Below are 14,733 nucleotides of genomic sequence, written 5' to 3'. Positions count from 1 at the left end.
TTTTTTTAAAGCAAGAAACCCATATGTGTAGCACCTGTGTCTTCACATGTTTTTCAACATCATTCTTATTCCATCCAATGGCTTCATTAGAAGGAAATTGCTCAAAATATTTAGGGCAACAGTTCATAGCAAACTATATTAATTTTTTTCATGCTCTGGCATGTTCTCAGGCAAATTTACTGGACATACAATAACAGTTTATGGTACTCAGCACCATTTTAGCCCATTAGGGAATGTCATACACATTAGCCAATTAATATTACTCGTCAGTTGCCTTGCCACAAAATGTTCTGTTAGCAGATGGAAAAGCATCTGTGTAGCACAAGTCTTTTCTGTGAAGTATTCTTTAAAGAACAAATTAAATCTAATTGAGTTATATAAGGTCCCCACAGAGATTCTCTAGCATGTTCTCGAGAAGAATCAAAACCTTGATGCAAAATCCCATTATTGCCCAAAAAAGGAAATGTGCTGATGCACATATGTAAAGCAGGGTACAGTCAAAACTAATTCCATTCACAGAGCATTTTTCACCTTACAAGCACAATAGTGTGGTGTCTATACGATGTCTCCCATTCTCCCCTCTGATAGGAGTGGCATTGGAGGTGTGTGGGAAAGCACTACAATGAGTCAGATTACATGCTATTCATACATTAAAAAGAAACAGAAAGCTGCACCACCAATAGTTATAAACTCTTCCATGGAACACTTTCCAATAATTTTACTGATGTTTAAAACTTGTCTTTAAGTTAAAATTATCATGTATAAGGAATGGTTTCCTAACAGAATAAATAAATTAGAATACTAACATTTTGTATCATATTAGATCTGGTTTAGTAACAATGGAAATATTTTTTCTGTAAATATTTATGATAGGTCCACTAATAGAAGCTGACTTCAAATGATATTTTAAACATGTCATAACTTAAGAAATATTGTTAATGTTGAAAAAATGGTAATGGCAACACACTTGTCTTTAAAATCACATGTTTGTCAGTCAGTAATTAATGTGTCACTTGTTTATTGTTAGATTCTACACGTATGCCTTTTCATTGTATTTTTTAATAATAATAACTATAATGCCCAACACTTCTGTTGGCTTTGCGCATTGCAGTTTAATGAAATGTATAATGCAATCATTTATCTGAATGTCAGATCCAAAGTGGTAACAGAGGCTTGTTTATGTTAGGCAGTAACTCTTGGACCATAAGCCCATAAAACTTTGGAGCAGAAGTAGGCCACTTTGCACATTAAATCTGTTCTACCATTCAATGAGATCATGGCTGATCTAATGACCCTCAATTCCACTTTCCTGCCTGCATCCTATAACCCTCAATTCCCTTTCTAATTAAACAATGTGTCCTACTTAATGACTCAGCCTTGACAGCTTCTGCAGTAAAGAATTCCACAGACTTACTACCTGCTCAGAAAAAAAAGTCCTTGCCTCTGTCTTTAATGGGTGACCCTTTATTCTGAGATTGTACTCCTTGGCCCTGGACTCCTGCAGGGGAAATAACATCTTTACATCTACTCTGTCAAGCCCCGTTAGAATCTTATATGTTTCATAAGGTTGTCTCTCTTTCTTCTATACACTAATGAGTACAAGGCCAAACTTCTCAGCCTATTTCCATGAGAAAATCCTGCCAAACCTAGGATCAACCTACTGAACTTTCTCTGGACTGCCTCCAATACCAGTATACTTTTCACAATATAAACAGAAATTGCTGGAGAAATTCAGCAGGTCTGGAGAGAAAGCAGAGTTACCATTTTGGTTCCAGTGATCCTTTGTTTTTATTCATTCATGGGAGATGGAATATGGGTGTTGCTGATTGGCCAGCATTTATTGCTCATCCATAGTTGCCTTTGAACTGAATGGCTTGCTAGGCCATTACAGAGGGCAGTTGAGACTCAACCACATTGCTGTGTGTCTGGAGTCACATGTAGGCCCGACCAGGTAAGGTTGGTAGATTTCCTTCCCTGAAGGACATTAGTTAAATGGATGGATTTTTCCTGACAATCATTTCATGGTCATTAGTAGATTCTTAATTCCAGATTATTATTGAATTCAAACTCCACCATCTGCCATGGCAGGGTTCGAACCCAGGTACCCAGAACATTAGCTGAGTTCTGGATTAATTGCCCAGCAATAGCATCACTAGGCCATTGCCTCCCCAGTTCTACCCAGCTCTGAAGAACAGTCGCTTGTCCCAAAACAGTAATTCTGTTTTCTCTCTACAGATGCTGCCAGACCTGCTGAGTTTCTCCAGAAATTTCTACTTTTTTGTTTCAGATTTCCAGCATCTTCAGCTTTTTTTTTTTTGTCCAGTATATTTTTCCTTAGATAAGGGAAACATTAGGCTACATTTGCTTCACAATAAAGGCATTTGCTTTCCCTATTACCCATTATAATTGAATAATAATTTCTTGTGATTCATGCACAAGAACTCCCAAAGTCATCTTTGTTGCAGCTGTCTGCAAGTACTTCTCCACTTAAATAACATCTTCTATTCATCCTGCCAAAGTGCAGGTATCTTGAACACCTTATGGAAATTCAAATATATTACATCTAGTAGTTCCCTTTTATCTATCCTGTGTGGTGCCTCATCAAAGAATTCTAACACATTTTGCCTGGCATGATTTCCCCTTAATGAAGCCATTTTTACTCTGCTTAATTATGTTAGGCATTTCTTTGTTCATTGCAACATTTGTTGCAAGGCATATTTTCAAACATTATGCTGTGAAGTGTAATCACAAAAACCACAAACACTCGTGAGTTGTGTTTTCCATCACTGCATTTTTATTGGGGTAGGCTTGTGTGTTGGCATGTATACAGTCATTATACAAAAGGAAACACATCTACAAATTTGGATAATTTATACAAATAGAACAATTTCAAAAAATAAAACTTTTAATTTAGTAAACACGTCCTGTGCTCTTTAGCACCATCTGGAATTACTCCACTGTATGCAATCCCTGAGCAGCAACACAAATGTAATAATTATCAGCTTTCCTCAGAACCTGAAAGCGTTGACCGGGAAAAGAAGAATTCTCCCCCTGCATGGCTTAGGTTTCACACTTAAATCTTGGACAGACCCATGAATGAATCATTGCTACAACACAATGCCAACAAAGTCAGAGCAATTAGTCACTTGTGCCACGCAATCACACAAAAGAAGAAAACGTTCCTGCTGTTTGATTTAAATGAGAGAAGTACGGATGCAAAGTGATGGCTTTGTGTTGTGACTCAGAAGTCATGAAAATACATCTGCTCCATGGCCAGTAAAATCAACTGAATGTCTTCAGTCATTTAAAAGATAACAAATGTTAAGAAACTGGAAGAGAAATAGCAATAGAACAAATGCAGCTCTTGATTTATTTCCTTTCTCCCATAAAATACCAACAAATATGCCTTGATTTTGAATTCAATAAAATTTTATAAAGGGATTCTGCTATTGCTACAGGAGAAATGAGATACAATTTAATGTTTTCTTTCTCTTTCCCTTTTAATTACAGTAACTCATAGGCAATGAAATGGCCCAATATCATTTTTGCCAACACCAACATCAAAGTTGTCTATGCACAATTGTTTATAGTACTTCAGAACGATACATAACATATCAAACACGAAGGATGCCTATGCAAACGTGGGCACACTTTACAAATACTCGAACTTAAGCTCTGATAGTTATCGTACTGATAACTTATCAGAACCCTCCACAGTTGCATCAGCCTTGACGGGTACCTGCCATTATTAACAAAGTCTTCAAAAATTTGATAAATCCAAGGGCACTATTGCCTTGTCTGCAACTTGCTCACAATTAAGTGGTAAGTTACAGCAAAAGTAACCAGCCATTCAGAGATGCAGAGTGGACAGGTATCTTCAGCATAAACTATGTGAACCAGGCAATGTATATCAGTGGTGGGGAAGTATTGAGACTGACATGTTCCAAATGAGAAAAATAACAATATTAATCATCATCCAAAAAGTATTAGTTATTTACTAACTTGATTTGCTAAGTGCTCTGATTATCTGCTGGCTAGGCAAAACCAATGGGGACCAAGCTTTAGTAAAATCAGAGGACAGAATTCGAGCAAAGACCTGGCACATCCACCATCTTCAACCCCTCCAATACCAGTTTTCCATCTTTCTGGGAGCTTTCTATTAACCTTGTAAAGGGCAGAACCTACAAATGCCCCGAAGAGACAAAAGGCATATAGTAACGAACCTACCTAAGAAAGGGGTATCTCCTCCATGTTTTCAACTCATTTGGACCTTGATGTATTGTTGAAAGCTAGAATGCCAAGTGAATTAGGACATATTTGCTTTCAAAAGAGTTGGCAAGAGCTTAATCAGTTGGACAACTGATCGGATCTCAAAGAAAATCATTTTTGATTAAATCTTCTGAACAATTTGGGAAATCATAGCAGGAGAAATATATCTCCTCCTCTGTAGTTTAGTAAGAGCTTTTGGCTGTGTTGGGTAGGTGAGTGCACCTGGCATGTCCCATAATAACCAAATGCCTTTCCAATGATTCTGCAAATCCAGTGTAGTCAGTCTGGAGGTCGTTGCCAGGATAGCAACTGAAAGATGTTTGGCCTGCAGATCTTTGCTGATTCCTTCTCATTTAATATTTCAATAGTCTATTTGTTTAAGGTCTTTTTGTTTTTTGCAAATTCAAGCCTTGTTTCTCCATGATGTTCCGCAGTTTGCGAAGGTTGGACTGGGTGATGGTATCATCAGGCTTGAGTTGAAGAGCTCGGAGGTAATTAGCTTCAGCCTCATGCAGTTTTCCATTCAGGTGAAGAATAGCTCCTAGGTTCATCAATGCTACAGGGTACTTTCAGAAAAGAGATTGGAGTTAGAGCGAAATCAGACATACTGAAAAAATAGTGACGACAGAGAGGGGTGTAAAATGAATAATTGTTCATATGAATCAGTCCTTCACCAGATCAGTTTATGAATATTGCAATTCAAATACTATTTTGTACAATTCAACATTAATTGACTCTTTAAGATGGTGATCTGTATTTTCTTAAACAGCACAAATTTAAGACCAATATTATTTCAAAAACAACTCATTACTTCAAAAATGACCCTGGCAATAAAGCTATGACATGTCAAAGCCAGCGATTATACTGCAAGTGCAATGCCACATTGCCTTGTGACTTAAGCTGTTGTTTTACACACAATATACCACACAGAAACATTTGACCCAACTAGTCTGTGGTGGTGTCCATATCTGTGCAAACTTCTGCCCCATTCCATGTACATCATTTCCACTTTCCAATATTCCTTTTTTCTCATATACTCATTTAATTTCCTTTGACAAAGTTAAAGCTATTTCCCTCAACTACTATTCGTGGTCGTGAGTTCTAGCTACTAGATATTCTTCAGAGTAAAGAAATTTCTCCCCATTCTCCTGTTGATTTATAACAATTACTTGTCATTTGGTGTTACAGAGGTAAGATCTTTGTTTAAATTTGGTTTTGTTGTTATAGCTAGCATTTCATTTTGCAACACGCCAGCAAGTTGTACAAGTCATTGAAGAGACAAGCTGGATATAAACGCTGAACGCACATAGATTTATTTTCATGGGAGGTTTGAGGGACTCTATAGATTTTGCAGTTGTATTGATGGCAAAATATTCAGCAAACACCAGAGTTAAAAGTGTAAAACTGATAACATCTTTTACCATCATCACATGTGCTGTTAAATACAGAGATTCAGATGTTGCTGTATGTGATTCTTTGCAGCTCCACATGGTGTTCTGTTAAATTCCCCACAGATGGAAAGCTTTTGAAATCACTTATAATTGGCATGAACTATTTTATTTTGCTGCTGGTGTTGCTGTAAAAACCTTTTGAAAGGTTAGGCCATATGAAATAATGTGTAGTCAGATATTTAACAATGTACTATGTTCATACTTACTGCTTAACAAAATCTCTTGCCCTGAAAAAATAATGTGTGCTGTCAAATGTCAATTTTCTCTATCATGATAAAATTCCACTTTCTTAAAAGTAATATTAATTTAAATGTTTGTTTATGGTATTTCAGTTTTCACCTTAATCCCATATACATGATCAAAATCAGTTTTACTGCTTGTGTAATTATAAAAAAGTGAGGTGTAATCAGTGTTTTTTACTTTCTTGTTCACTGTCTGAGAAATTTCTTCAATTTGAGAGGCTGCTTAGCCTGCTTGTTACCAGACACAGGAAAAGGAATATTGTCCAGGGGCTGGGAACAAATGTCTAAACATCCCCCTGCAGTGACTTTAGCAAAAGCATCTCATCATCAGCCTTGAAACAGGCCAACCGCTTAATGGAGGGTTAAGCAGGCTTTGGAAGTTGAAGGGCCAAGTACAGGTCTTCCATCTTAAAAGGAGCAAGAGGCTGCAATGCAATTTAACTAAAAGAGAATTGCACCACAGCTGGAGATACCCTCTTTCAAATATTTTAAAATCTAAATTCAAAAGCTTTCAGCTGGTTTACCATTGTGGGGAGGGGAACCAGCTCTGCAGGGCAACCTACTTCTGCGCCTAGGCAGACAGGATAGGGTTAGAATTAGGTTAATGAGGAATTGTTAGGTTAACTAAGAAGTAGAAATTAGGAAATTTCTCCCATTCTTGCAAGAACTTATGCGCACTGCGTATGGCTGAAAGAATCACCTGCAGTAGATTGTAAATCAGCTAAAAAAGAAGGTGGTTTACCTCGTTCGTTGTCTGCAAACGTTGGCGTGTCGATCATATACCTCTGCTACCAGCTTTATCAAACACAGTTACAATTAAGTTGTGTCGCACAGAAAATTCAAATTTCACATAAAGGGTTTTTCTACTAACTTTAGCCAAAGTCCTGATCATTTGCATTTGGAGCCATCGCTATTTGAACGCATCTCATTTAAAAAAAAGCAAATTACTTCAAATATCTGCAGCATCTGTGCCTATTATTTTCAGTGTCCTGTCACTGAAGTCCAAGGTGAGAGTTATAACAGCAAAGGTGCTTCTAATTTCAGTCATATAATATACTCGGGTGGAACCATATTTATTCATTGTCAAAAAGCTTAGGAAGAGTTGGTATGCAGCCAAATTTCCTGCTGCTTTACGAAGAAGGATATGACCACATCAGAGACATTCACACAACAGTCTTGGTTTTCAACCATTAGTCTTCAGTTTCACAAAAACTTTGTTTCTGGGACAACACAGTTAACCAACCCCCAGCCAAAGCCATTTCTCTTATCTTTATCCTCTCTGTTGCCATGCATCTTCAGGGACTAAGACAAGTTGTCAAAAGGAATGCCTAGTCCTCCAAGTACTGAATAGGAAACCCTGTTGATCACATACACAATTCACAGAGCCTTCTTTTCAACTTGATTTACCCATTCATTTTCTTTGCAAACAATCTCTGACATTATATTTGCTTCGGGATATATGCCACCTTCATTACGTTTGTATGCTTTGCAGGTCACAAGACGAATGGGCAATAGAATGGGAAATAAATGTATATTGAAGTTTCTCAAACAGATTGCTTTTTATTGAATGCAGCTGATGGAACTTTTCACCCCATCAATAAAGACAGTCATGAATGCTGGAGTTCAATAATCCACTACTGCTAGACTTACATAAAAAATGACACCACCTACAGCTTTATAGTCAAATGATCAAAAGACTTGCTTCACTTCCTACAGTAGATAAGAAGTTTTATAAAATCGGCTAAAAAGCAGACAAATGCAACATCACCCAAATAAAAGACTCTAAACTCATGAAAACCTTGAGATCCACATCACTGCAAGTTAATTATTAGGTTGTTCCTATGCAATGATCATATGAACAAATAAGTTTGGGGCAACTCTGAGTCTGTTGTCAAATACTGTCTCCATTGATTCTTTTTACGTCTATTCCAAAATAATATCAGCAACATACACAGAGAACCAACCTCAGAATGAAACTGGGTTTGGGGAGGGGTGACACTTAATAGGCATTAATCTACACAAGTTAATCAAGCTAAATATAAATTGGGACTAGAATACACAAATATGATGAGACAACATAATTGTTTTTTAGCTGTACAGGATCAATGCTAGTGATGTGAATCTATTAAATCCTGTTGTGTTTGTGCCATTCAGTAAACAAACTATTAACCAACTGTTAAATTGTATTTGTTGTAGGTGCAGGGGTCAGAAAGTCCCTTCGGCTACTGATTGACAATCAAATTCTGCATAGCCTTGGCCAAGTCCAGTTCTGGGTGGTCAAATCAATCATCTTCCACCTAAAACTTTTTTTTATTAGGATTCTGATTCTTTCTTCATCGTGCGTGCTTACCTCTATTTCGCTCTATGTTTGTTACTCAATGTAATGTACAGAGTCATGCAAAAATAACTGGTAATTGTCAGTCTGGCATGCACAGAATTTCATGTTTGGCATCTCTGTTAATACAAACGATATAATATTCAACAAATTTGAATGGAAACAAACTGATTCCAGTCTGCAAAGCTCCACTGACCACAGAGATTTACAAACTATGCAGACCTTTTTATTATAATTTCTGTGCCTCGCCTGAAGGTGTAACTCTAGACTGAGTATCCTGTGATTGTTTGGATGAAATGACATTGGATAGAAACAATTTACAGTGAAAAATTTTACTACCCACATAGTTCTGACGGGCAAAGCAAAGGTTTGTCACAATACTTTGGATAAAAAGTACAAATACATTGGTTTTCCATTAACACATGTGTTATCTGGGTCATGGCATTAAAGGGAAAAGGAAGGTAATTCAAAAGTACTGAATTCAATGTAGGCATCACAAAAACAAAATGTAAGAATACACTTAACTTTTTGCTTAATGCATTTCAGACAAAACTTCAAAGTGTTCTTTTTCAGGCACAGAAGAGAAAGTAAATTAGCAGATGTTGGCGAACCAGTTTCTCCGAATGCAGCTGTTCAAAATCATGTGCATGTAGACTGCAGGGAAAAGGTTGAGTGCTCAACAGAAAGACAGTTATATAAAAAGCCACTGAGGAAATACAGTAAAACTTCTGATAACAGTTTCTTTAGTTCCTGAAAGCAAAGCTCCTTCATTGTTCTGTTGCAGTGCATCTTTGCTTTTAGTGTGAATCTGCACTTTACACAAAATGTATGCAATGTACGTAGTTGTTGTAACTTCACTGCTAATTCTTTGAAGGATCCCCTTACAACACTAGCACTGAATACCTGCAGTGCATACACACATAGTTTGTAAATCTTATATTTTGTAAATTTTAAGATCATTCATGCGAGGCATGTTAAGTGCTGCAAAACGATGTAGCTTATGCTTCAGTCCCCTTTTGTCAGCTGCAATGAGTGCTCTAATGTTTGATAATGCTGCTGTGTACTGTCCTAGGATGTTCTACTAATGTAATGGTGCTATATAAATGCAAGCTGGTGTTGTAATATGGAGCAAACATCTCACTATTTCAGAAGAGCTCACTATTAGGCCATTATCCTGCCATTCTGCAGCTTCTTTATATATTCAGCTTTATGGAAAACGGTCATGTTGTGACAATGAGTACCAAATTCCGATATTTTGCGGAGAAAATTGGGATCTTGATTTAACGGCTTATCTAAAAGATGATACCACCAAAACTATAATAATCCATCAAAGAATATGATATAAATCCAGGTTATATATTTAGGATTTTGTGAGAAGTGATCTTCTGACTTTGACGCTAAAGTTTTGACATTAAGCTGAAGATAGCCACCCAAATTAGACAGATTTGTAGATGATATTGGGTGTTTAAAATTTATATGAAGGATAAAGGAAGCCAATAAATCAGCGAAAATAGAAATGCATAAAGAATAGGGACAATGCAAGCAGAATACAAGAGAACAAGTGAAAAAAAAGCTAGCATTTAAAAATAGCAAAGAAGTTTACCCAATGTCCTGGCTACATTTATCCTCATCAATATTATTGAGACAGACTTTGTTTGCTCAGTCATTGTGTATGTGGGATCTTGCTGTCTGCAACTCGTTGTGCTTGCCTGCTTAACGGTAACACTTCAAAAGTAATGAATTGATTGAGAAGTACTCCTGCATGTCCCAATCATGTTAAAAATATCAAATAAATGTAATTTTATTGTTTCCTTTGTGATGGAAATCTAAAAGAACGAAGTTTAGTAAGGAGAGAACTGAGGGGAAAAAAGTCAAATTTGAAGGTAATAATGGCATTATGAAGTCTTCAATTTTGGGACTGAACCAAGGCTGAGATGACCAACATTCAGCTGTTTTCATGAAATAAAATATGGAATTATAAACACACTTCACAGTCAAATGAGATGCTGCTGTAGGCTAAAATGTAGATACCAAACAGGGCTAAAAGGCCTACCCCTACCATTATCTTCTTGACTAAACTCCATTCATGAAACAACATTTATGAGTGAGGAAGAAGCCATGACCAGCCAGCAAAGCAATGTCTGCAATGCGACACATTAGATTCATTTTGCAATTTGGTAAATGTTTGCCATCAGCATAATGTGTCAGCTTTCCCAATATTTTAGGCAATAAAGTCTAACCCCCGCTATCAGCTACTAATTGTTTTATCCGGATTCTAGCCACACTCCTTCATGCCAGATTTTGGAGGTAAACCAAATAGTACTTTTTCAATACACCGTATGAATGTTAAATCGTGAAGGGAGCTGTTTAACAACATAAAAATGGTTGTTTGGTAGTAAGGAATTTGAGTGTTGTTCAAAAAAAAAAAGATGCTGCCATCAAGCCAAACAAATCACTCTGCTTATCACACAAATGCATAATGTTGGAGATGAATTTCAGTGCTGATGTGATGCCAAATATGTAGGCCATATATCCTAAAGACTGAGGAATTATATCGAACAGCGTATTGCTTTGACCGTTGCAAAAAGCAAGGTAGACAAACAGGAGGCTGGAAGAACACAGCAAGCCAGGCAGCATCTGGTGGAAATGAGCAGTCAACATTTCGGGTATTACCCTTCTTCAGGACTGGATGTGAGGGTAGGGGCACTGATCACACCCAATTAGTACACATTTGTAAATCTTGCAACATGGTATCCCACACTAGATGTGACTCTGCAAAGTGAAGAACATTTGCTGGATAACCCTGAGTGTGAAAAGAATTCCACAGGCAACCAATTTAGGATTGCCAGTCAGGCTGGCAGCATAGTGCACTTGCGTCACTGAAAGCTGAATATATAAATATATAAGGTCCTATTCTTTGATAGGAAAATAGGAAGAATATGCACACTGTTTCAATTCAATCAAATGGATGACAGACATTTGCTGGCCTATTTCTGAGCACACTGTCGTCACTTACATTCCCTCTAACTAAACCAATTGCTGCACAGACCTTCAAGGTCCATGTGTAGCAGAGGCTGGAGAAGCTGAATGTGAATGTATCGGCATGCCATTTGGCATTGGTGTAACACTCAGAGTGTGGAGTAGCTGTTGGCCCTGACCTGTCAACCTGTCTGGTTTAAAATTTAAACAAAGTCTGGCAGTTAACTGTCAATCATCATTAATTTATGCATTTTCCATCACAGTGCCTCTACCAATCACAGACCACTTGCCAACCCATTAGCACTGTCCTCATACAAAGAATAGATGTTGGTTTTCTCACTAAATTTATATTCCTGCAAAATTCCAAAGACAATGAGCATCAAAAATACAATTTCTACATAAATATTACCCAGGACATGAGGTGAACTTCCTGGTTCAGAGTAACCTGTAATAGGACATGGCTTCCATTAAAGAATCATTATGGAGGTCATTCAGATAGTAAAGAAGTTGGTATTCAGCAAAATCTCATAATAATATGTTTCATTCAATACATCATGCCATATATTTAAAATTACTTAGTGTCCTCATCCAAAACTTCCTAAAGAAGCATATTCTTTGAAAATGTACATCAAGTATCATCACAAAAGCACCCCACCGTAATATTTATTTTTTCACGTTGGCTTAAAGTCAAACATTGCAACATGAAAATAAGTCTGCACTTTAGCTTACCAATATCACTGATATAATAGATTTTCTTGTGACTTACACAGTTGTAAACTGACAAAATTTTATGCATGAAAACTCATTTATCCTATAATAACGTATATTATTGCCTCCCATTGATGATATCTAAAAGCAAAGTGAACTGTTTAGATCAGCCCTGAATAAGGATTTTTAAGGAATAAGTGTTGTAATGTTTCTTGATGTGTAACAAATGCTTATGGTTCAGAACAAAATAATGACTTCTAACTATAGATAAAAGTACATTTAATTGTACATCTGTTTGCTGCATTCCGGCACCAAATGTATAGTGTTTATACAGCCACAGCTTTACCTCATAAGCTCTATAGTTATGTGTTAACTTCATAATTAAACATAATTTCTTGAAAACTGATAATTTAGCAGTCTATTACTTTAAGTCTTTCCACCACAGGTTCCCTATCAACAGTTCATGCATCGACAGGGGTAGTCAATGCAAATATTATCACACCTTGTAATCTAGACTGTCCTATTACAAACAGGGCAAAATAACATTTTGAAATATATTATTTTCTGCAATGTAGCATACCTTATGTGAATTTCTCATATGTATCCCACATTGTTTTGAAATGTTGAAAAAGAGATTTAGGAATTTAGGGCAGGCTTCCGCTGTGTATCAACATGAAAGTCGCAACAAGACTCTAGCATCAGGACAACATCTAAATCTGGAGTTTAATATCAGGAGGCCCCTCAGCAAGGCTTTCTCACACCATCTGAGCTCAACATTACGTAGAATATGCTTCAGAGCAGAACTGAGCCAAATTAGAAAAGTTAGTCCTGCTGGGACACTTTATAAAATTACCACATTCTTGCTTAAAAAAAATTGAGAGAACAAACACTCCTTAAATATAAAATCTTTAACAGGTTAAAAAGCATGGAATGTGTTTGTAGGCATACATAGAGTTCTGCCCTGCAATAGTTCCATTCTCCAGCCATATAATGTAACAGTTCTTTCTGGCAGTGCCACTGGTCTCAGACTCATAGTGCAGTGTAACTGCAACTTTACATGCATTTAATGGGGGAGGGGTGGGGCATTGTTTTCAGATGATGTAATATATAGAGGTCTATGCTGATCATTGGACGTCGCTGTTCTGGTTATGGCTGTATTCACTTACGTTGGGTCGCAGTCCTGCTGCCAATCCATAATGTTTCTCAGCTGCTGCATTCAGGCCAGCTTGTCTGATGAACAAAAAACAGTTTACAAATGAAATGATATCTGACTTCAGACACGTGTCATAAAAACGGTATACATTTCATATAGCAGAGCTGACAGTGCTACCAGATGTTTAACAAGGAGGACAGTACAGCAAACGCATCACACACCATGAGAAAGCCAGTCAGGTATTGTAACTTCAATATGAAGGACATCTCCCTCAAACTGTTAGTAGTTATTGAAGTAATTGCTGTATTCTAAATTGCATTTAAATGAAAACATCCTAATGATTCAAAGTATCAGCAAAGGTTTTGTGCAAATTCATTGGCACTATTGTACATTTAAGCAGCACAGAAACACCTATAATGCTCATAACATTAAACATGAATACATCTTTCACTGTGTTTCTTTTCTTCCTTGGTTTCATGCAGTGTTCACAATTGATTCTTCGGTGCCAACACTTTTCATGGACCTGATCTAGGTGACCATTCATCATGTATGAGTCAAGGCTTCTAACAGAAGTACAGAGCATCAGAACCAATCTGGATTCTGCCCCCATGCTGTATGTTTTAAATTCATTCAAGGGATGCAGGTATCACTAACTAGGCCAGCATTTATTGCCCATCCCTAGATCGACCAGAAGGCTGTTAAGTTTTAATGACATTGCTGTGGGTCTGGAGTCACATGTAGACCAGAGCAGGGATATTTCCTTCCCTTTAGCAGACCAGATGTGTTTTTACAATAATTGAATGTTTACTTGGTCACCTTTGAACATTTTCTTTCAATTCCATATTGTTATTGAATTGAAATTTCTCCATGGTGGGATGTGAACCATTGTTCCCAGAACATTAATTTGAGATTACTGGATTACAAGGCCTGTGACATTACAACTACAGGTAGTTCTCCTATAATGCAATAGTTGCATTCTTGCATGACATCACGCTATAGAAAATTGCCATAGAAAATCGCATTATTGGGAAATTACTATAGAAAATCATTATACCTATACAGCAGAAAGTTTGCACTATCCAAACAGCGTCCACTATTTAGCAATCGTGTTACAGCCAATTTGTGTTAACAAAGCACATGTTATAGCAGAACTATCTGTATGCCACCACTTCCCATAATAGGCATTTGCACGCATTTTCCAGCAGGATCCATTGAGAAAGATCAGGAGTGGGATAAAAACAGAAAACGCTGAAAATGCACAGTTGGCTTACTAACAATCATTTCAGGTTGGTGGCCTTGCATTTGAAATGACAAATTTGTTTCTCTCACCAAAGATGCTACCAAACTTTCTGGATCTTGCCATAATTTTCTGTATTTTTTCCATGTTTCACCAATGCATTATGTTGCTTTGTGCATCAGGAGTTGGAACCTTGATTGTCCTTTCCATCCCTCACCTCAAATCCAATTATATCAGCCTGACCAAGACTGATTAATTCAGAACACATAGAAATCTTTCTGGTTTCAGTAGCTTACACCATTATGTTTTCATGAAAAAGTCTACGCTGACCTACTGAGAACATTATCTGTTACTAGATT

General features: G+C 37.1%; 1 protein-coding gene across 2 annotated transcripts in view; it reads right to left on the bottom strand.

Moving 5' to 3' along the window:
- Positions 1–2,771: 2,771 nt before the first annotated feature.
- Positions 2,772–14,733, bottom strand: part of tmtc2a (transmembrane O-mannosyltransferase targeting cadherins 2a) — a 177,553-nt gene continuing 165,591 nt past the window's right edge. The window contains exons 11-12 of one of the 2 annotated variants that reach the window (XM_020526956.2): positions 13,151–13,214; positions 2,772–4,835 (exon numbers count right to left, since the gene is read on the bottom strand). In XM_020526956.2, coding sequence (XP_020382545.2) covers positions 4,647–4,835; positions 13,151–13,214 — 253 coding nt within the window. In that variant the 3' untranslated portion in view covers positions 2,772–4,646. Of the gene's footprint in view, positions 4,836–8,547; positions 8,952–13,150; positions 13,215–14,733 lie in introns of those variants that run through there. The other variant, XM_048608011.1, reaches the window with a different exon arrangement.

The sequence above is a fragment of the Rhincodon typus genome, chromosome 18 (assembly GCF_021869965.1).
Source record: "Rhincodon typus isolate 14 chromosome 18, sRhiTyp1.1, whole genome shotgun sequence".
Taxonomy (NCBI): domain Eukaryota; kingdom Metazoa; phylum Chordata; class Chondrichthyes; order Orectolobiformes; family Rhincodontidae; genus Rhincodon; species Rhincodon typus.
The sequence above is the reverse complement of the archived record's forward strand: the minus strand, read 5'-3'. Positions and strand labels throughout refer to the sequence as shown.